This window comes from Oncorhynchus nerka, linkage group LG17 (assembly GCF_034236695.1).
Source record: "Oncorhynchus nerka isolate Pitt River linkage group LG17, Oner_Uvic_2.0, whole genome shotgun sequence".
NCBI classification, from domain to species: Eukaryota; Metazoa; Chordata; class Actinopteri; order Salmoniformes; family Salmonidae; genus Oncorhynchus; species Oncorhynchus nerka.
The window spans coordinates 46,575,348-46,597,683 of NC_088412.1; the positions used below are offsets into that span (position 1 = coordinate 46,575,348).

A 22,336-nucleotide genomic window follows, 5' to 3' on the forward strand; every position below is an offset into this window, starting at 1 on the left:
TGTTTTGTGTAGATTGTTGACCCCCCCCCAAAAAAAAATCATAATTCAATTCAATTTGAATCCTACTTTGTAACACAAACAAAATATGGAAAAAGTCATTGGGTTTGAATACTTTCTGAAGTCACTGTACTGCTGGCATTCTGAGGATGCTGAGACACCCTTTACTCTTGTCTTTATCCTGGGGTAACATTACCATCTGCTGGTGCAAACTAGTTTTACACACACACACAAACTACACACTTGCGCACGCATGCACGCGCACACACACTAGTGGGTGCCACATGGCATTTTATTTCCTCTGTGATGTCCCTGGGGTGAGTGGTCTGTCTGGCAGAGTGAAATTGGCTCAGTGAAGGTATTTGACAGGTAGACAGCTGCCTGTGAGGTCAGTATAATACAATGCATTCGGAAAGTATTCAGACCCCTTGACTTTTTCCACATTTTGTTACATTACAGCCTTATTCTAAAATGGATTAAATTGTCCCCCCCCCTCATCAATCTACACACAATACTCCATAATGACAAAGCAAAAATAGGTTTTTTGACATTTACTCAAAATACTCCATGTTTTGTTGAAGCACCATTAGCAGAGTTTACAGCCTGGAGTCTTCTTGGGTATGACGCTACAAGCTTGGCACACCTCTGTTTGGGGAGTTTCTCCCATTCCTCTCTGCTGATCCGCTCAAGCTCTGTCAGGTTGGATGTGGAGCATGGCTGCACAGCTATTTTCAGGTCTCTCCAGAGATGTTAGATCGGGTTCAAGTCTGGGTTCTGGCTCAAGGACATTCAAGGACTTGTCCCGAAGCCACTCCTGCGCTGTCTTGACTGTGTGCTTAGGGTCGTTGTCCTGTTGGAAGGTGATCCTTCGCCCCAGTCTGAGGTCCTGAGCGCTCTGGAGCATGTTTTCATCAAGGATCTCACTGCACTGATCCTGACTTGTCTCCCAGTCCCTGCGGCTAAAAGACAACCCCAAATCATGGGTGCTGCCACCACCATGCTTCACAGTAGGGATGGTGCCAGGTTTCCACCAGATGTGACTCTTGGCATTCAGGCCAAAGATTTCAATCTTAGTTCAATCAGACCAGAAAATCATGTTTCTCATGGTCTGAGAGTTTTTAGGTGCCTTTTGGAAAACTCCAAGCGGGCTGTCATGTGCCTTTTACTGAGGAGTGGCTTCCGTCTGGCCACTCTACCATAATGGCCTGTTTGGTGGAGTGCTGCAGAGACGCTTGTCCTTCTGGAAGGTTCTCCCATCTCCACAAAGAAACTCTTGAGCTCTAGCAGAGTGACCATTGGGTTCTTGGTCACCTCCCTGACCATAGCCCTTCTCCCCCGATTGCTCAGTTTGGCCGTGAGCTCAGCTCTAGGAAGAGTCTTGGTGATTCCATTCTTCTTCCATTTAAGATTGATGGAGGCCACTGTGTTCTTGGGGATCTTCAATGCCGCAGACATTTTTTACTACCCTTTCCCAGATCTGTGCCGCGACACAATCCTGTCTCGGCGCTCTACGGACAATTCCTTCAACCTCATGGCTTGGTTTTTGCTCTGACATGCACTGTCAACTGTGGGACCTTATATAGACAGGTGTGTGCCTTTCCAAATCATGTCCAATTAATTGAATTTACCACAGGTGGACTCCAATCAAGTTGTAGAAACATCTCAAGGATAATCAATGGAAACAGGATGCACCTGATCTCAATTTCGAGTGTCATAGCAAAGGGTCTGAATACTTATGTAAATCAGTTTTTACTTTATTTTTTAACATATGTTTTTGGTTTGTCAGTATGGGCTATTGTGTGTAGATTGGCGAGGGGAAAAAACGTGTTTTAATCCATTTTTTAATAACGCAGTAACGTAACAAAATGTGGGAAAAAAACAAGGGGTCTGAATACTTTCCGAAGGCACTGTAGATGGTCAGAAGGGGAACAAAACAAGGGGTCTGAATACTTTCCGAAGGCACTGTAGATGGTCAGAAGGGGAACAAAACAAGGGGTCTGAATTCTTTCCGAAGGCACTGTAGATGGTCAGAAGGGGAACAAAACAAGGGGTCTGAATACTTTCCGAAGGCACTGTAGATGGTCAGAAGGGGAGAAAAACAAGTGTGCGCTTATTCAGACGTCCTTCAGAGGTTAATGCATCTCAGATGCTAATATCCATTGGATCATCACATTATATACTTCTACCCAATAGTTTCATTTTTATTTAGGAGCAATTCTCTGATTTGCAAATGGTTAACATTCAGGCCAATTTGATAGTAGGAATATTACAGGCAGGTACAGCTGTTTACATCTGATTGTGACAAAGTATTACAACAGTCAGTCCTATTGACACAGTACAGTACACAGCCTTGTCCAATAAGAGACGAGCATGAACCACCCAACCAATTAACAGTCACATTGCTTTTTAGAGTAGACCAATCAGCTTATATATACCATCCAGAAGAACCAATACATTCACATATTAAATTCCAACATGTTCATTGGACTATTGGCCCATGGATATACTGTATATTGTAAAAATATAGCATTTTGAATAAATACTAAATATATTTAAGAGCAAATGTCAGACAATACCAGATATATTTTTCACAATACTGTATCTTCAGGTATTTAGCCATATACTTCTTGAACCAGTAGAGGTCAGTCTTCAGCTCCTAAGCCTGGTTTCTGATGAACAGGTGAGAAAGGCAGCACCACTCCACCTTGTGAGGACAGTCCCTTTCCTTTAGGACTGGGTTCGTAAAAGACCGGGTATGAAAAATCACATTGCGCCACACACCTCTTCATTTTCTGATAGGCAAGCTAGGATATTCTCATCATGCCATTACTTCACACCAGTGTCCTACACTAAAGCCGCCTACACTAATACAGAGAAGAGATGGGTGTGGAAGAGAGAGGCGCAATCAACCTAAAAAAAACAACCGTTCCACTTTTCTAGCAGTGAAAGCAGCCTGTGTGTGTCCGTACGGGACAAGGGGTTGTAAACATTACTGACTGAAACGTTACAGAAAATGTTTACAACCCTTATTACATTATGGTCAGTGATGGATAATAGTCCACTGCAAGGCTTCCTGTGCTCGGTGGTGTGATGTTGTACCATAGTATGAATGACACTGTATCTGGAATGTAAAATTGCCTGACATCCTTTGTGCATTTTGTAGCAATGTGTGTGCATACATCATTTAATTTGTAGTCTAAAAGCAGGCAGACAGAGGAAGGGATGCATTACAGTGGAGTGAGCGAGAGAGTGTGTGTGTGTGTGTGCGTGAGGTGTGTGAGCGACAAAAGAGAGAGATAGAGCGGGAAAGTAAATTGTTCAGTCGAGTATACAGTTGCTGCAACATACTGCAGTGTAGTAGCCTGTGTAGCTTCTGCGAGGGTTATTATATTGCTGCGTGCTGCATCCTACTGTACAACCTTCATATTGGAAGACGTCTGAGTGAGTCAGTCGTCAGGCCGTACTGACGAAAACCAAGCTTGGATATGTACAGCGTGTGTCAAACAGAGTAAAACAAATTCCATTGCAAAATAAATATACGGTGTGTATTTTATAAAACGCTATAATAACATTCAGACTTTATGAGTTAAATAAATGGCTCATGTCCAAATATAAAAGAATAGTGATGTCATTAATAAACACGTTTCCATCCAGTTTTCATGTGAGTAAAGTCAGACCTTTTAAAAAAAATGACAACAGCTGTGATGCAAACAGGACATTTCGTAACAATTTTATAAATGCAAACAGAGAATTTGTTCGTTAGACATGTTGGGATATTTTTGTGTCGGTCAAATGTATTTTTGCGTGAAATGCCGCTGGAAACACCTTTATGCGCAAATACTGATATAACCCGTACAGTTTATTAGGTTACATGTTAAGTGAAGTATGATGAACTTCACAGGGTGTTGAAAGTGCGCGCTGTGAACTTGATGTTCTGTTGAAAGTGCGCGCTGTGAACATGATGTTCTGTTGAAAGTGCGCGCTGTGAACTCGATGTTCTGTTGAAAGTGCGCGCTGTGAACTTGATGTTCTGTTGAAAGTGCGCGCTGTGAATTTGATGTTCTGTTGAAAGTGCGCGCTGTGAACTTGATGTTCTGTTGAAAGTGCGCGCTGTGAACTCGATGTTCTGTTCGAATAAATATCGAGGGTCTTATTCTGGTGTCATGATGATCGATGCTTGACTGCCGTTTGACAAATGCAAATATTCTTACCCATAATATTCTCACTGTACAGATTAGCCTACCCGCAGTGTATCTGCGAGCTGTTGGCAAAACCAGAGTAGGTATATTTGATATTTACGGCAACAATTTTTGTGTCAAAACTAGTGTAAAATGCGATGGAAACACATTGACTTAGGTCAATGAACGTTTGAACATCTTGAAGAACAATCTGGCTTTAATGGCCATGTACTCTTATAATCTCCAACTGGCCAGAAGAAGACTGGCCAGCCTTCAGGGACTGGTACTCTATATTTTCTTCTAGGTTCCGGCCTTTCTAGGGAGTTTTTCCCTTATGCATCGCTTCCTGTTTGGGGTTTTAGGCTGGGTTTCTGTATAGCACTTTGTGACATCTGATGGACAAAGGTATTTATAAATACATTTGATTGATTGCTTAATTGATTGATTGAACTTTTGGCTCCCAACTGGCGCAGCGGTCTAAGGCACTGCATCTCTGTGCATGAGGAGTCACTACAGTCCCTGGTTCGAATCCAGGCTGTATCCCATCTGGTTGTGATGTGGTGGTGCACAATTGGCCCATGTTGTCCAGGTTTGGCTGGGGTAGGCTGTCATTGAAAATAAGAATTTGTTCTTAACTGACTTGCCTAGTTAAATAAAGGTTAAACATATATATTTTTTGAAACACACAACAACAACAAAACGTTTGAATTTATGCGAAAATTCAAATGTTGTGTGCAATACATCACGCACAGATTTAATTTGCCTGCAACAAGTCAGTTTGCTCGAAACACACCGCCGGAGGGAAAATGTGCATATTTTCTTTATGCGGATTTTATAATATTCACATGAAAATCTGTTGCCAATTGGATGGAAACTTAGATACAGGTATAAAAAGGAAAAACATAGTATTAATAATAAAATGACCGATTGTTAAGGTAGATCATGTGTTTAAGATGATTTTGGCCTGAATAGCTTGTTTTATATTATAAAGCAGCAAACCATCATCCTTCTGTTGGCTTCTGCCCTCTTCCTGGATCACCTGTCAATCACCACTGTCACCACTGCTACTGGGTTTTTCAGTGTCACATTGGCTGGCTGCCAAACAGTTGACACATTATTCCCACTCCCTAAATGTTGGCAGAAATGTGAAGAATGTGTGCTATTCTGGTTCCGTGGGGCTCCGGTCCAATAGGCCTATCTGTGAGCTGAGCTCTGGTCGGTGGGGCTCCGGTCCAATAGGCCTATCTGTGAGCTGAGCTCTGGTCGGTGGGGCTCCGGTCCAATAGGCCTATCTGTGAGCTGAGCTCTGGTCGGTGGGGCTCCGGTCCAATAGGCCTATCTGTGAGCTGAGCTCTGGTCGGTGGGGATCCGGTCCAATAGGCCTATCTGTGAGCTGAGCTCTGGTCGGTGGGGCTCCGGTCCAATAGGCCTATCTGTGAGCTGAGCTCTGGTCCGTGGGGCTCCGGTCCAATAGGCCTATCTGTGAGCTGAGCTCTGGTCCGTGGGGAGATATAGGCAGTGGTGGTGAATACAGCCTTTGTCTGTCCTCCAGACAGTCTGGAAAAGAGTATGGTCCATGACAGTGGAGGCTGGTGGGAGGAGCTATAGGAGGACAGGCTCATTGTAATGGATGGAGTGGAATAAATGGAACGGAGTCAAACATGTGGTTTCCATATGATTGATCAGTTTGACACCGTTCCATTTATTCCACTCCAGCCATTACAATGAGCCTGTCCTTTTATACCTCCACCCACCAGCCTCCTCTGGTCCAGAGAAAGGGGTTCGGGGTATAGTGGGTCCAGGGTGGGGGTGGGTCCGGGGCTGGGGTAGGGTAGGGGTTAGAGAGGGGCTACTGGAGGGGGCTCAGAGGAGAGAGGCTGTGGTGGTGGTGATGATGGTGGTAGAGGGGTTGGAGGCCTGGGTGGTGGTGGAATCTGAGTGGCTCTTGAGTAGGTCAACTATCTCAGCGTGGGAGGACGCTACCGCCACCGACAGAGCCCTCTGACCATTCTAGAGAGAGAGAGGCAAAGGCAGAGGCGGAGAGAGAGAGAATGTTGATTCACTTTTAGAGAAAACAAAAACAGTGTGGGTCAATCATGTTTGAACAGTGAACACTGTCCTCTCCACTAGCCAGACAATGTGTGCTTTTGACCCCTCCCTCGCTCCCTCCCCTTCCCACAGTAGGACCAACGGGAGCAACAGGAGACCTGGGTAATGAGCGTACAGGCAAAACCCCAAAAAAGGTTATCGTCACAATGGGCCAGTGGTGCAATGGATAATGTGTCGGAATCGTAAGATTCTCGGTTCGATTCCTGGCTGGCTTGTGGGACGAGAGTGAGAGCAGGATAATACCATGTCAGGACCATGGGAAAGGAAGAGATAGAGTGATATTTGCAGCCTGTCTGCCACAGCACCACACCCACACGGCGATGTCTGGGGTTCCAGGGTCTACTTTGCCCTGGAGGCCTCGCACAAGGTCTGATTCCAGGCGTAGCCGCCACGCAATCCGCATACAGACACCTCTACACATCCTGTACAGTGTAATACCTTCTAGGAGGGATTAGTGTGTCAAACCCAGAGAGACATCACTACAAACCAGTCATTAACCTAGAAGCTGGATGCCCATGCTGCTATCACTCGGTGGAGGTCAAATAGGATAGTGTGCCTCTGGTCAATTCCCCGCAGCTCAAAGGTTAGGGGATTTGACATCCTCTGCGGGTCTCTGTACTCTTTCAATTAAATGAACATGATGCACTTCACAGTGTTAGCCATGTGGTGGCACTGTTGTGTTGTTTTGAAATATTGGGAAGTCCAAAAGTAACTGTACTCTGTGTATCACAGGGGGCTGCTGAGGGGAGAACGGCTCATAATACGGAACAGGAACAAATGGAAACCACGTGTTTGATGTATTCGATCCCATTGAATCTGCTCCAGACATTACCATGAGTCCATTCTCCCCAATTAAGGTGCCACCAATCTCCTGTGGTATGTATGTGTTCATGTTTATGTGTATGCCCTGATGTGTGTATGTGTACAGCATGTGTGTGCGTGCGTTCCTACCTTGTCTGTGAGGCTGGTGTCACAGTGGCCAGACTCCAGTAGCACCCGAGCGATCTCGGCGTGACCGTGCTCACACGCGCACATGAGTGCGGTCGAACCGTCTTTGTCCTGAATGTTGAGGTCAGCCTGGCAGCTCAGCAGCAACCGCACCATGGCTGTACGACCATGGCTGACCGATAGCATCAGAGCCGTCTGCCCTGCCTTAGAAGCCAGGAGAAGTAAGAGAAAAGAAGAGAGGCCAGGAGAAGTAAGAGAAAAGAAGAGAGGCCAGGAGAAGTAAGAGAAAAGAAGAGAGGCCAGGAGAAGTAAGAGAAAAGAAGAGAGGCCAGGAGAAGTAAGAGAAAAGAAGAGAGGCCAGGAGAAGTAAGAGAAAAGAAGAGAGGCCAGGAGAAGTAAGAGAAAAGAAGAGAGGCCAGGAGAAGTAAGAGAAGAGAAGAGAGCACAGGAAGGAAACGATGTATGTTTGTGGTAGGAAGAATGAGTGTGAGTCAAGTACACTGTGACTGGGTGAGTAGGTTTGTAATTGAGTATAGGTATTTTTTGTTAAATATATATACTTTTTTGGGGCACACAAGAAAAGAAGGTACAAATAAAAGGGCTTGTATGTGACTGCAGGTGTTTCAATGTCTATAGAATGGCTGTACAGGAGATGAGTGAATGTACAGTCTGTGACTGCCTGAGTGCAGGTGAGTGTGACTATACAGTGGCTCAGTGTTAATGTTCATCTGTGAGTGTACAATATGTGTGTGTGTGTGTGTGTGTGTGGAGGCACATGTTTTGTGTACCTGGCTAGCGCGGGCATTGACATCTCCCTGTCTCAGTAGCTGCAGAGCCACCTCCATGTCCTCTGACCCATCAGCAGCTGTTAGGGAGGCCAGCATCACGGCTGTGTAGCCCGCCTTGTTCAGGATGTCCACCTCACACAGACCTACCACACACACACACACACACACACACACACACACACACACACACACACACACACACAAACATACAGTACACAAAACCAAAAGCATGCGTACATGAACACACACACAGACCATTTCAAGTCAATAGCTACGGGCTCGTTGAGGGAAAAGGGGGTATGGAGGGGGAAAAAGGCGCACTATAGAGACTGGGAAGAAGGGATGAGAGAGAATTGAATTGATAGATGAGAGTGAGGGTGTTAGAGAGAGGTGTATGGTTGTCCCGTACCGGTGTCCAGCAGCAGTTTGACCACAGGGAAGTTGGAGTGGGACACGCTGTAGTGGAGCGCTGTGTTGCCGTTGCCGTCGGCCAGGTTCACGATGTAACGCAGGAGGGTCGGCGTGGCGATGCCCACCTCTCTCAGGTAGAGGGTGACGGTGTCAGCCAGAGAGTCCTTCTGACTGGACACACGGAACCACTCCTGGTACAACACCATCAGGACATGTCTCTGATAGAGGGAGAGAACACACACACACACACACACACTCTCTTGGTATAACACCATCAGGACATGTCTCTGATAGAGGGAGAGAACACACACACACACACACACACACTCTCCTGGTACAACACCATCAGGACATGTCTCTGATAGAGGGAGAGAACACACACACACACACACACTCTCTTGGTATAACACCATCAGGACATGTCTCTGATAGAGGGAGAGAACACACACACACACACACACACACTCTCCTGGTACAACACCATCAGGACATGTCTCTGATAGAGGGAGAGAACACACACACTATGACACACACACTCTCCTGGTACAACACCATCAGGACATGTCTCTGATAGAGGGAGAGAACACACACACACTATGACACACACACTCTCCAGGTACAACACCATCAGGACATGTCTCTGATAGAGGGAGAGAACACACACACACACACACACTCTCCTGGTACAACACCATCAGGACATGTCTCTGATAGAGGGAGAGAACACACACACACTATGACACACACACTCTCTTGGTACAACACCATCAGGACATGTCTCTGATAGAGGGAGAGAACACACACACACTATGACACACACACTCTCTTGGTACAACACCATCAGGACATGTCTCTGATAGAGGGAGAGAACACACACACTATGACACACACACTCTCCTGGTACAACACCATCAGGACATGTCTCTGATAGAGGGAGAGAACACACACACACACACACACACACACAATCTCCTGGTATAACACCATCAGGACATGTCTCTGATAGAGGGAGAGAACACACACACTATGACACACACACAGGACATGTCTCTGATAGAGGGAGAGAACACACACACACACACACACACACACACTCTCCTGGTACAACACCATCAGGACATGTCTCTGATAGAGGGAGAGAACACACACACACACACACACTCTCCTGGTATAACACCATCAGGACATGTCTCTGATAGAGGGAGAGAACACACACACACACACTCTCTTGGTACAACACCATCAGGACATGTCTCTGATAGAGGGAGAGAACACACACACTATGACACACACACTCTCCTGGTACAACACCATCAGGACATGTCTCTGATAGAGGGAGAGAACATACACACTATGACACACACACTCTCCTGGTACAACACCATCAGGACATGTCTCTGATAGAGGGAGAGAACACACACACACACACACACACACACACACACACACACACACTCTCCTGGTACAACACCATCAGGACATGTCTCTGATAGAGGGAGAGAACACACACACACACACACACTCTCTTGGTACAACACCATCAGGACATGTCTCTGATAGAGGGAGAGAACACACACTAGGACACACACACTCTCCTGGTACAACACCATCAGGACATGTCTCTGATAGAGGGAGAGAACACACACACACACACACACACACACACACACACACACACACACACACACTCTCTCTTGGTACAACACCATCAGGACATGTCTCTGATAGAGGGAGAGAACACACACACACACACACACACACACACACACACACACACACACACACACACACACACTCTCCTGGTATAACACCATCAGGACATGTCTCTGATAGAGGGAGAGAACATACACACACACACACACACAGTGTTGTACTGGGATGTGAACATGAAGCTAGGGTTAGGGTTGTGGTTGAGGTTGAGGCTAGGGTTAGGGTTGTACTGGGATGTGAACATGAAGCTAGGGTTAGGGTTGTGGTTGTGGTTGAGGCTAGGGTTAGGGTTGTACTGGGATGTGAACATGAAGCTAGGGTTGTGGTTGAGGTTGAGGCTAGGGTTAGGGTTGTACTGGGATGTGAACATGAAGCTAGGGTTAGGGTTGTGGTTGAGGCTAGGGTTAGGGTTGTACTGGGATGTGGGCATGAAGCTAGGGTTAGGGCTGTGGTTGAGGTTGAGGCTAGGGTTAGGGTTGTACTAGGATGTGGGCATGAAGCTAGGGTTAGGGTTGTGGTTTAGGCTAGGGTTAGGGTTGTACTGGGATGTGGGCATGAAGCTAGGGTTGTGGTTGAGGCTAGGGTTAGGGTTGTACTGGGATGTGGGCATGAAGCTAGGGTTAGGGTTGTGGTTTAGGCTAGGGTTAGGGTTGTACTGGGATGTGGGCATGAAGCTAGGGTTGTGGTTGAGGCTAGGGTTAGGGTTGTACTGGGATGTGGGCATGAAGCTAGGGTTAGGGTTGTGGTTGAGGCTAGGGTTAGGGTTGTACTGGGATGTGAACATGAAGCTAGGGTTAGGGTTGTGGTTGAGGCTAGGGTTAGGGTTGTACTGCGATGTGGGCATGAAGCTAGGGTTAGGGTTGTGGTTGAGGCTAGGGTTAGGGTTGTACTGGGATGTGAACATGAAGCTAGGGTTAGGGTTGTACTGGGATGTGGGCATGAAGCTAGGGTTAGGGTTGTGGTTGAGGCTAGGGTTAGGGTTGTACTGGGATGTGGGCATGAAGCTAGGGTTAGGGTTGTGGTTGAGGCTAGGGTTAGGGTTGTACTGGGATGTGAACATGAGGCTAGGGTTAGGGTTGTACTGGGATGTGGGCATGAAGCTAGGGTTGTGGTTGAGGCTAGGGTTAGGGTTGTACTAGGATGTGGGCATGAAGCTAGGGTTGTGGTTGAGGCTAGGGTTAGGGTTGTACTAGGATGTGGGCATGAAGCTAGGGTTAGGGTTGTGGTTGAGGCTAGGGTTAGGGTTGTACTGGGATGTGAACATGAAGCTAGGGTTGTGGTTGAGGTTGAGGCTAGGGTTAGGGTTGTACTGGGATGTGAACATGAAGCTAGGGTTAGGGTTGTGGTTGAGGCTAGGGTTAGGGTTGTACTGGGATGTGGGCATGAAGCTAGGGTTAGGGCTGTGGTTGAGGTTGAGGCTAGGGTTAGGGTTGTACTAGGATGTGGGCATGAAGCTAGGGTTAGGGTTGTGGTTTAGGCTAGGGTTAGGGTTGTACTGGGATGTGGGCATGAAGCTAGGGTTGTGGTTGAGGCTAGGGTTAGGGTTGTACTGGGATGTGGGCATGAAGCTAGGGTTAGGGTTGTGGTTTAGGCTAGGGTTAGGGTTGTACTGGGATGTGGGCATGAAGCTAGGGTTGTGGTTGAGGCTAGGGTTAGGGTTGTACTGGGATGTGGGCATGAAGCTAGGGTTAGGGTTGTGGTTGAGGCTAGGGTTAGGGTTGTACTGGGATGTGAACATGAAGCTAGGGTTAGGGTTGTGGTTGAGGCTAGGGTTAGGGTTGTACTGGGATGTGGGCATGAAGCTAGGGTTAGGGTTGTGGTTGAGGCTAGGGTTAGGGTTGTACTGGGATGTGAACATGAAGCTAGGGTTAGGGTTGTACTGGGATGTGGGCATGAAGCTAGGGTTAGGGTTGTGGTTGAGGCTAGGGTTAGGGTTGTACTGGGATGTGGGCATGAAGCTAGGGTTAGGGTTGTGGTTGAGGCTAGGGTTAGGGTTGTACTGGGATGTGAACATGAGGCTAGGGTTAGGGTTGTACTGGGATGTGGGCATGAAGCTAGGGTTGTGGTTGAGGCTAGGGTTAGGGTTGTACTAGGATGTGGGCATGAAGCTAGGGTTGTGGTTGAGGCTAGGGTTAGGGTTGTACTAGGATGTGGGCATGAAGCTAGGGTTAGGGTTGTGGTTGAGGCTAGGGTTAGGGTTGTACTGGGATGTGAACATGAAGCTAGGGTTAGGGTTGTGGTTGAGGCTAGGGTTAGGGTTGTGGTTGTGGTTGAGGCTAGGGTTAGGGTTGTACTGGGATGTGGGCATGAAGCTAGGGTTGTGGTTGAGGTTGAGGCTAGGGTTAGGGTTGTACTGGGATGTGGGCATGAAGCTATGGTTGTGGTTTAGGCTAGGGTTAGGGTTGTACTGGGATGTGGGCATGAAGCTAGGGTTAGGGTTGTGGTTTAGGCTAGTGTTAGGGTTGTACTAGGATGTGGGCATGAAGCTAGGGTTAGGGCTGTGGTTGAGGTTGAGGCTAGGGTTAGGGTTGTACTAGGATGTGGGCATGAAGCTAGGGTTAGGGTTGTGGTTTAGGCTAGGGTTAGGGTTGTACTGGGATGTGGGCATGAAGCTAGGGTTGTGGTTGAGGCTAGGGTTAGGGTTGTACTGGGATGTGGGCATGAAGCTAGGGTTAGGGTTGTGGTTGTGGTTGAGGCTAGGGTTAGGGTTGTACTGGGATGTGAACATGAAGCTAGGGTTAGGGTTAGGGTTGTGGTTGAGGCTAGGGTTAGGGTTGTACTGGGATGTGAACATGAAGCTAGGGTTAGGGTTGTGGTTGAGGCTAGGGTTAGGGTTGTACTGGGATGTGGGCATGAAGCTAGGGTTAGGGTTGTGGTTGTGGTTTAGGCTAGGGTTAGGGTTGTACTAGGATGTGGACATGAAGCTAGGGTTAGGGTTGTGGTTGAGGCTAGGGTTAGGGTTGTACTGGGATGTGAACATGAAGCTAGGGTTAGGGTTGTGGTTTAGGCTAGGGTTAGGGTTGTACTGGGATGTGAACATGAAGCTAGGGTTAGGGTTGTGGTTTAGGCTAGGGTTAGGGTTGTACTGGGATGTGGGCATGAAGCTAGGGTTATGGTTATGGGTGGGTTTAGGGTTTAGCCGAGGTGTGGAATTCAAGGTAGGGTTAGGGTTCACGTTTGATAGCACTTGTACTTGTACCCAGTTTTTATTGAACGCTCAAAAATGAGGTACATAGTGGGAAGACCAGTCGGGCTGTGATTAAAATCCCACGCTGTCAAAGGTTTGGACACCTACTCATTCAAGGGTTTTTCTTTATTTGTACTATTTTCTACATTGTGGAATAATAGTGAAGACATCAAAACTATGAAATAATACATATGGAATCATGTAGTAACCCAAAAGTGTTAAACAAATCAAAATATATTTTAGATTCTTCAAAGTAGCCTTGATGACAGTTTTGCATACTCTTGGCGTTCTCTCAACCAGCTTCATGAGGAATGCTTTTCCAACAGTCTTGAAGGAGTTCCCACATATGTATGCTGAGCACTTGTTGGTTGCTTTTCCTTCACTCTGCGGTCCAGCTCATCCCAAACCATCTCAATTGGGTTGAGGTCGGGTGATTGTGGAGGCCAGGTCATCTGATGCAGCAGTCCATCACTCTCCTTCTTGGTCAAATAGCCCCTACACAGCCTGGAGGTGTGTTTTGGGTCATTGTCCTGTTGAAAAACAAATGATATTCCCACTAGGCGCAATCCAGATGGGATGGCATATCGCTGCAGAATGCTGTGGTAGCCATGCTGGTTAAGTGTGCCTTGAATTCTAATTAAATCACTGACAGTATCACCAGCAAAGCACCCCCACACCATCACACCTCCTCCATGCTACACGGTGGGAACCACACATGCAGAGATCATCCGTTCACCTACTCTGCATCTCACAAAGACACAGTGGTTGGAATCAAAAATCTCAAATTTGGACTCATCAGACCAAAGGACAGATTTGCACTGGTCTAATGTCCATTGCTCCTGTTTCTTGGCCCAAGCAAGTCTCTTCTTATTATTGGTGTCCTTTAGTAGTGGTTTCTTTGCAGCAATTTGACCATGAAGGCCTGATTCACGCAGTCTCCTCTGAACAGTTGATGTTGAAATGTGTCTGTTACTTGAACTCTGTGAAGCATTTATTTGGGCTGCAATCTGAGGTGCAGTTTATTGACGATTTCTGAGGCTGGTAACTCTAATGAACTTATCCTCTGCAGCAGAGGTAATTCTGGGTCTTCCTTTCCTGTGGCGGTCCTCAAGAGAGCCAGTTTCAATCATAGCGCTTGATGGTTTTTGTGACTGCACTTGAAGAAACTTTCAAAGTTCTTGAAATGTTCCTTATTGACTGACCTTCATGTCTTAAAGTAATGGTGGACTGTTGTTTCTCTTTGCTTATTTGAGCTGTTCTTGCCATAATATGGACTTGGTCTTTTACCAAATAGGGCCATCTTCTGTCTACCAATCCTACCTTGTCACAACACAACTGATTGGTTAAGAAAGAAAGAAATTCCACAAATTACTTTCAACAAGGCACACCTGTGTATTGAAATGTGTTTCAGGTGACTACCTCATGAAGCTGGTTGAGAGAATGCCAAGGGTGAGTGTGTAAAGTTGTCATCAAGGCAATGGGTGGCTACTTTGAATCTCAAATATAAAATATATTTTGATTTGTTCAATTTATTTAACATTTTTGTTGGCTACTACATGATTCCATATGTGTTATTTCATAGTTTTGATGTAGTAAAAATAGTTTTAAAAAAGTACAAATAAAGATACTCCCTTGAATGAGTAGGTGTGTCCAAACTTTTGACTGGCACTGTATGTGAAGAGGGTGTCGGCCTTAACCACGATTAACCTCAGGCACGACAGTGTGAAGGGAACCGTTCTTACCATTTCTTTATCGGGGGCCACCACCTCTGCCATACGACCCTCAATGTAGTCACACGCTTCCATGAAGCCCTTATCGATTGTCTCCCTGTGAACATGGCAGAACTTTAAGTTATCTTTCATATTGACAGACAGGCGTATGTGGTGGTGAAATGGTCTGGATTAGATTAGCATGAACCGGAGAAGTGAAATCGAGTCCCTCAAAACATGCCAGGCCTAATCATACAGTACATAAGCAAAAAGCAGAACCATAAATCCAACGGTAGCATAATGCAAAGCACATTACCTTATGAAACATGATCGCTTACATCGCTTGGACACTACGTTTACCGAGACTATAAATAAAGAGAAAGATACACTTGTGTGACGATGACTCATCGAAAGCAATAAACGCGCAACTGTACATTTCCTATCTCTTCACTGTGGCACTTTATCCACTGTGGTAATATATAAGCATGGCATGTCTGTCTTCTCATCGCGCTGCTGCATGTAATGATGTCAACGACAACGTAGAGCCCACGTGATGCCACGCCTGCTCCTTCCTGACTAACACAGACAGAACGACCCCTGAGGGCTTTTCTGAGACAAAGGTCAACATATGCAACACATCCTCCATGGAACTGAATCACACTTTAGTGTGTGTGTGTGTGTTGTGTGTATATGTGTGTGTGCTTGTGTGTGTGTGTGTGTGCATACATGTGTGTATATGTCTGGTATGTCAGCAGCGGAAGGGGCCGGGCCCCATCAGTGGGGTGGACGGCTGATATATTAAAGCCTCACTCAGCACCTGTCTCATTGTGGTCTAATTGGGCCCTGAAGGCTCTATACTGTAGGTTCCAGGCTTTACTCAGCTGGGCCTCACCTGAAGAAAGCCCTGGATCAAGGTTGTCCCTAATGAATATAAGAGCTGTGCCATCTTGTGGACTGGTTGCAGCACTATGTAAAAAAAAAGAAGACATTTTTTGCTCTAGATGGCAGGAAATGGCAGTTACAGGTGTTAAAAAATGTAAATATCTGGTATTACCCCTCTCTGGGCTTTCCTTGGAAATATGTCAATTTGTTGATTGAAAAGTTATTGTAAATATTGTAGGCAATTTATACTTTTTCTTGCTCCCTTATAATTATCTGTGTTTTCATTTTATATCTGTTTTTGTGAGAGATGCGTCCACTTTCTTTTGTTTCACCGTGCATCAATTGAAGGGTGTTGCTCTACTCTGTTGCGGCAAAACCGCGTGCGGTTCTCATTTCAGAAGTCATCCACTCTGGATGATATTTAATGAAACAATGTGGGTAAAGAACCTTGGTCAAGAACTGCCTGGTGGCTGGCCCACTGTGGGAGTCAAACAACACATGTTCTGGTCACCGACTTCTCTATCTCACTACTTAAATAATCATATAATTTTTTGATAATCCATTTCCCCGCACATCCACACTCTCCTTCTATCTCCCTACACACCCTGATGATGCAGCTGGCTGCTCCTCCAGGAGTGCCTGGCTGTTCTCTGGGTCCTGAGAGTCTTCATGGACCTCCGTCTCCCCAGCCTGGGCCCCTGCTCCCTGGGGCTCGTCCTCTGTAGCTGTGGCCTCCCCCTGGCCCTGAGCTGCTCCAGCTCCCTCCTCCTTCTCCCGCTCCTCCTCAGGCTCAGAGCTGTCCACCTCCTCCTCTACCTCCCCTTTCTCCTCCTCACTGGATTCCTCCTCACTTGAGGTAGTCTCATACCTGGACATTAACAACAGCACAAACAGCATCAGTGAGAGTACAGATGTTGGAAGAGCATTGAAATGATAGAATAAGTCCATTCAGCCCCATGTGGGCTGGCCATTGGCCTAACATAACATTTTTGTGTAACATCTTGGAATCACTAACATCTGTGACCAGTGAGAACATGGCTTGGGGAAGATGGTTCATGGAAAGGTGCATATTTAGATGGTACTTCATGAAAAGGTATGTGTGTTTGTAAGTTTTTGTCACTGTCAAGGAACTTCTATAGGGCCCTTGATCAGAAAGACTAAGGTCAGATCCTATAGAAAATGTGTAGGCACAGTAAACTTAGTGTATGTAGACTTCTGACCCACTGGAATTGTGATACAATGAATTATAAGTGAAATATTCTGTTTGTAAACAATTGTTGGGAAAATTACTTGTGTCATGCACAAAGTAGATGTCCTAACCGACTTGCCAAAACTATAGTTTGTTAACAAAAAATGTGTGGAATGGTTAAAAAACAAGTTTTAATGACTCCAACCTAAGTGTATGTAAACTTCCAACTTCAACTGTATTTATAAAAAAATATAAATGGGGGATTGGAAATCATGCAGACAATGATAGAATCCACAAACTATTTGCAATATTAAAGATGTTCCACCCCCTAAATAAAAATAAATAAAAATTAAAAACAAATTCAGATATGTTAATTTTGATCAGTTTACACAATTATTATAGTTTGTTGCATCATGATATGAGTCTCCCTTTGAGCTGTTATCTGAATGAACCTCATCAGGTAAGACATCAAAGAATCAGTACATCAGTAGATCCATTCTGATTGTGTTGTCTGTTATAGTTTTAATGAGAGGGTGTCTGCTGTCACGCCCAGCAATGTGTTATGGCCAGGCTATAGTAATTATGTGTGTGCTGGTGGGAGGGCCAGTCAGCAGGTAGTGTATTTGTTGCACATGGGAATGTGTGAAACTTACTCCTCAGCCTGAAGTGTCCCCATTTGTGCCAGCAAATAGTTAGCTTTTTGCGTGGCAGTGACTGGTAAGAAGCGGAGGATGGTCACATGTGCTAGCAAGGCAGAGGTCCTGGGTTTGAGCCTTGGTGTGAGCTGAATCAGGAGGAAGCAGTACTGGCTAAGTCCTTTACATATACTAATTATAGCACTAATGATAAGTCCTTTATTATACTAACTATAGCACTCATGCTAAGTCCTTTACTTATACTAACTATAGCATTAATGCTAAGTCCTTTATATATACTAACTATAGCACTAACGCTAAGTCCTTTACTTATAATAATTATAGCACTAATGCTAAGTCCTTTACTTATACTAACTATAGCACTAACGCTAAGTCCTTTACTTATAATAATTATAGCACTAATGCTAAGTCCTTTACATATACTAACTATAGCACTCATGCTAAGTCCTTTACATACACTAATTATAGCACTCATGCTAAGTCCTTTACATACACTAACTATAGCACTCATGCTAAGTCCTTTATTATACTAACTATAGCACTAATGCTAAGTCCTTTACTTATACTAACAATAGCACTCATGATAAGTCCTTTATTATACTAACAATAGCATTAATGCTAAGTCCTTTACATATACTAACTATAGCACTAACGCTAAGTCCTTTACATATACTAATTATAGCACTCATGCTAAGTCCTTTACATATACTAACTATAGCACTCATGCTAAGTCCTTTACATATACTAACTATAGCACTCATGCTAAGTCCTTTACATACACTAATTATAGCACTCATGCTAAGTCCTTTACATACACTAACTATAGCACTAACGCTAAGTCCTTTACATATACTAACTATAGCACTCATGCTAAGTCCTTTACATATACTAATTATAGCACTCATGCTAAGTCCTTTACATACACTAACTATAGCACTCATGCTAAGTCCTTTACATATACTAACTATAGCACTCATGCTAAGTCCTTTACTTATACTAACTATAGCACTAACGCTAAGTCCTTTACTTATACTAACTATAGCACTCATGCTAAGTCCTTTACATATACTAACTATAGCACTCATGCTAAGTCCTTTACATATACTAACTATAGCACTCATGCTAAGTCCTTTACATACACTAACTATAGCACTAACGCTAAGTCCTTTACTTATAATAATTATAGCACTCATGCTAAGTCATTTATTATACTAACAATAGCATTAATGCTAAGTCCTTTACATATACTAACTATAGCACTAACGCTAAGTCCTTTACTTATACTAACTATAGCACTCATGCTAAGTCCTTTACATATTCTAACTATAGCACTCATGCTAAGTCCTTTACATACACTAATTATAGCACTCATGCTAAGTCCTTTACATACACTAACTATAGCACTCATGCTAAGTCCTTTATTATACTAACTATAGCACTAATGCTAAGTCCTTTACTTATACTAACAATAGCACTCATGCTAAGTCCTTTACATATACTAACTATAGCACTAACGCTAAGTCCTTTACTTATAATAATTATAGCACTCATGCTAAGTCCTTTCCTTATACTAACAATAGCATTAATGCTAAGTCCTTTACTTATACTAATTATAGCACTCATGCTCAGTCCTTTACTTACAATAATTATAGCACTCATGCTAAGTCCTTTACTTATACTAACTATAGCACTAATGCTAAGTCCTTTACATATACTAACTATAGCACTAACGCTAAGTCCTTTACTTATAATAATTATAGCACTCATGCTAAGTCCTTTACTTATACTAACTATAGCACTCATGCTAAGTCCTTTACATACACTAACTATAGCACTAACGCTAAGTCCTTTACTTATAATAATTATAGCACTCATGCTAAGTCCTTTACTTATACTAACTATAGCACTCATGCTAAGTCCTTTACATATACTAACTATAGCACTAATGCTAAGTCCTTTACATATACTAACTATAGCACTCATGCTAAGTCCTTTACTTATACTAACTATAGCACTAACGCTAAGTCCTTTACTTATAATAACTATAGCACTAACGCTAAGTCCTTTACATATACTAACTATAGCACTAACGCTAAGTCCTTTACATATACTAACTATAGCACTAACGCTAGGCCAGCCTGTTCTAATCACACAGACAGGAGATAGGCCTTTGACAATCAGAACACAGCTGAATCAGAGAGCATCACACACATACACACACAAGCATGCACACACACCCACACAGTGTCAGAGTGAGGGCAATGTGTCTATGGGACAGACAGGATGAAAGATGGAGCAGATAGACAAACAGAGAAAGAGTGAGCAGAAGGCCAGAACACCACAGGCTGTGTGAGGAGTGTGAAGAAATACAGATGCCGTATCTTAATTTGATCATACCACATTTCAGTCTTGATTTGCCCTAATGAAAATTAAGATTAAGATTAAAATAACTTTATTGGTCAATTGCACACAAGGTCCAACCGAAATATTACTTTTGCTTTTAACCCACCCCTCTGAAAGACATACACATATAGACATACAGTTTATTTGGATGGGTGCGAGGGGCTGCCACAATGTGCGCCCGGGGAGCTGTTGTTGTGGGGGGTTAAAAGGGAAAGGGGGATACTTAGTCAGTTGTCCGACTGAATGTAACTGAAATGTGTCTTCCGCATTTAACCCAACCCCTCTGAATCAGTTAAGTGCCTTGCTCATGGTTTCTGGCTCGCCTCTCTAACTGCAAGGCTACCTTACAGAAAATGTCCATTAAAACAACATAACAATACATTTCCCTGCTGTGTGAAACTGGCTCAAATTAAGATATGGCATCTGTAGTGTTCTACAATGGGCTGGTCAAAACAAGCCTTGTGATTGATTACCTGTGCCTATGTTAGTCCTGTACAACCGTGGTCCTTCCGCGGGTGCTGAAATTCAGACTTCTAATGCAAACTTGTAACAAATACAACCAACTCTTTTCAGATTTGTGTTGCTCAATTCCGCGTGAATGCACGTGTGCCAACTGAATCGTAGTTTACGTGCAAATTAGGAAAAAGTCGGTGGTTGTTTTCAATAAAAGTTTGAATTAAAAGTCTGAATTTCAGCACCCCGTGGAAGGTCCACGGTTGTACAGGACAAACATAGGCACAGGTAAGCATTTTCAGAATTGATTAGTGTTGATTGAAGGTGACTCAATGTTGTTGCTAGAAAATCATGCGGCCATTTATCAAAACTCAAAACTCTGCCTCGATATAAGAGAATGGAGTTGACCTTTTCTCAGCTAGGAGTTCCCTTCCCTCAGAACAGCTTCAATTTGTCAGGGCATGGACTCTACAAGGGGTTCCAAAAGCGTTCCAAAAGGATGCTGGCCCATGTTGACTCCAATGCTTCCTACAGTTGTGTCAAGTTGGCTGGATGTCCTTTGGGTGGTGGACCATTCTTGATACACACGGGAAACTGTTGAACATGAAAAACCCAGCAGCGTTGCAGTTCTTGTCACAAACCGGTGTGCCTGGCACCTACTACCATACCTCGTTCAAAGTCACTTAAATATTTTGTCTTGTCCATTCACCCTTTGAAACGTACACATACACAATCCATGTCTCAATTGTCTCAAGGCTTAAAAATCCTTCTTTAACCTGTCTCCTCCCCTTCATCTACACTGATTGCAGTGGATTTACAAGTGTGGGATCATAGCTTTCACCTGGATTCACCTGGTCAGTCTATGTCATGGAAAGAGAAGATGTTCTTCATGTATACTCAGTGTATATTAGCAAGCTCCTGCAAGACACCCGAGCCTTCTACCTGCATCTCAAGCGGGTGGTCTCTGTAGTGTGTGGTACAGTCGGGAGCCAGTCGGAGTTAAGACACGGTTCCATGCTGCGCCGACTGTGCAAGGTTTGTTGTGGAAATAAATAGTCTACATATTTTGATATTAAAGCTATTGGACCCCTTCCCAGGGCAGCAGGAAAAGATGGAACAACATCCTGACAGGGTCCGACTTCAAGAACCACCCGCCAGTTCCGGCTAAACGGCTGACTAGGCCCCATTAGATGCATACTTCAAAGGCTGCACAATGAATGGCAAAGTGCACATTAATGTTTACAACCAATAGTGGATGATGGAAATAAATAAATCATGTCAGTTTTATGATTACAATAATTCCCTTTTCTGTAAAATGGTCCGACAGTAGGCTACAAGTGTTGGTATTTCTGCTTGATGAGCGTGATTATTGATGCGCTAAATTCAGCACGGCGGACAGCGCCATCACTCTCAGCAGCATGAATGACCAGTAGGTTTGAATGATAACGACGCCAACCGACCAGCTGGCTTGGCCTGCAACCATAGATTTGTGTCAAAACTATATTTTCTGTGGAGGGATGAAATAGTAGCCTATGAATACATTTATCAAACTAGCGTTATTTATTTAATTGGTAAAGAAATTGTACACTCAGGGTTGTGCTCAGCTCCGCCTCGTACTTACAACCACAACACAGCCGTGCTAAAAAAATTATTTAGCACGCCCTCTTGTGTACAATTGCTTTAGTCAACGTAAATACTATAGAACCATATAGTATT

At 44.5% G+C, this 22,336-nt stretch overlaps 1 protein-coding gene across 9 annotated transcripts in view; it reads right to left on the reverse strand.

Annotated features, from left to right (window-relative positions):
• Positions 1 to 3,528: 3,528 nt before the first annotated feature.
• The window catches only part of LOC115145330 (KN motif and ankyrin repeat domain-containing protein 4-like), a 101,425-nt gene continuing 82,617 nt past the window's right edge, over positions 3,529 to 22,336 (reverse strand). For 4 of the 9 annotated variants that reach the window (XM_029686821.2, XM_029686822.2, XM_029686823.2 and 1 more), the window contains exons 5-10: positions 16,524 to 16,787; positions 15,071 to 15,155; positions 8,430 to 8,649; positions 8,021 to 8,163; positions 7,236 to 7,436; positions 3,529 to 6,185 (exon numbers count right to left, since the gene is read on the reverse strand). In XM_029686821.2, the coding sequence (XP_029542681.2) occupies positions 6,039 to 6,185; positions 7,236 to 7,436; positions 8,021 to 8,163; positions 8,430 to 8,649; positions 15,071 to 15,155; positions 16,524 to 16,787 (1,060 nt within the window). In that variant the 3' untranslated portion in view covers positions 3,529 to 6,038. Of the gene's footprint in view, positions 6,186 to 7,235; positions 7,437 to 8,020; positions 8,164 to 8,429; positions 10,054 to 10,100; positions 10,153 to 10,173; positions 10,258 to 15,070; positions 15,156 to 15,929; positions 16,004 to 16,523; positions 16,788 to 22,336 lie in introns of those variants that run through there. The other 5 variants (XM_029686824.2, XM_065003200.1, XM_065003198.1 and 2 more) reach the window with 5 other exon arrangements.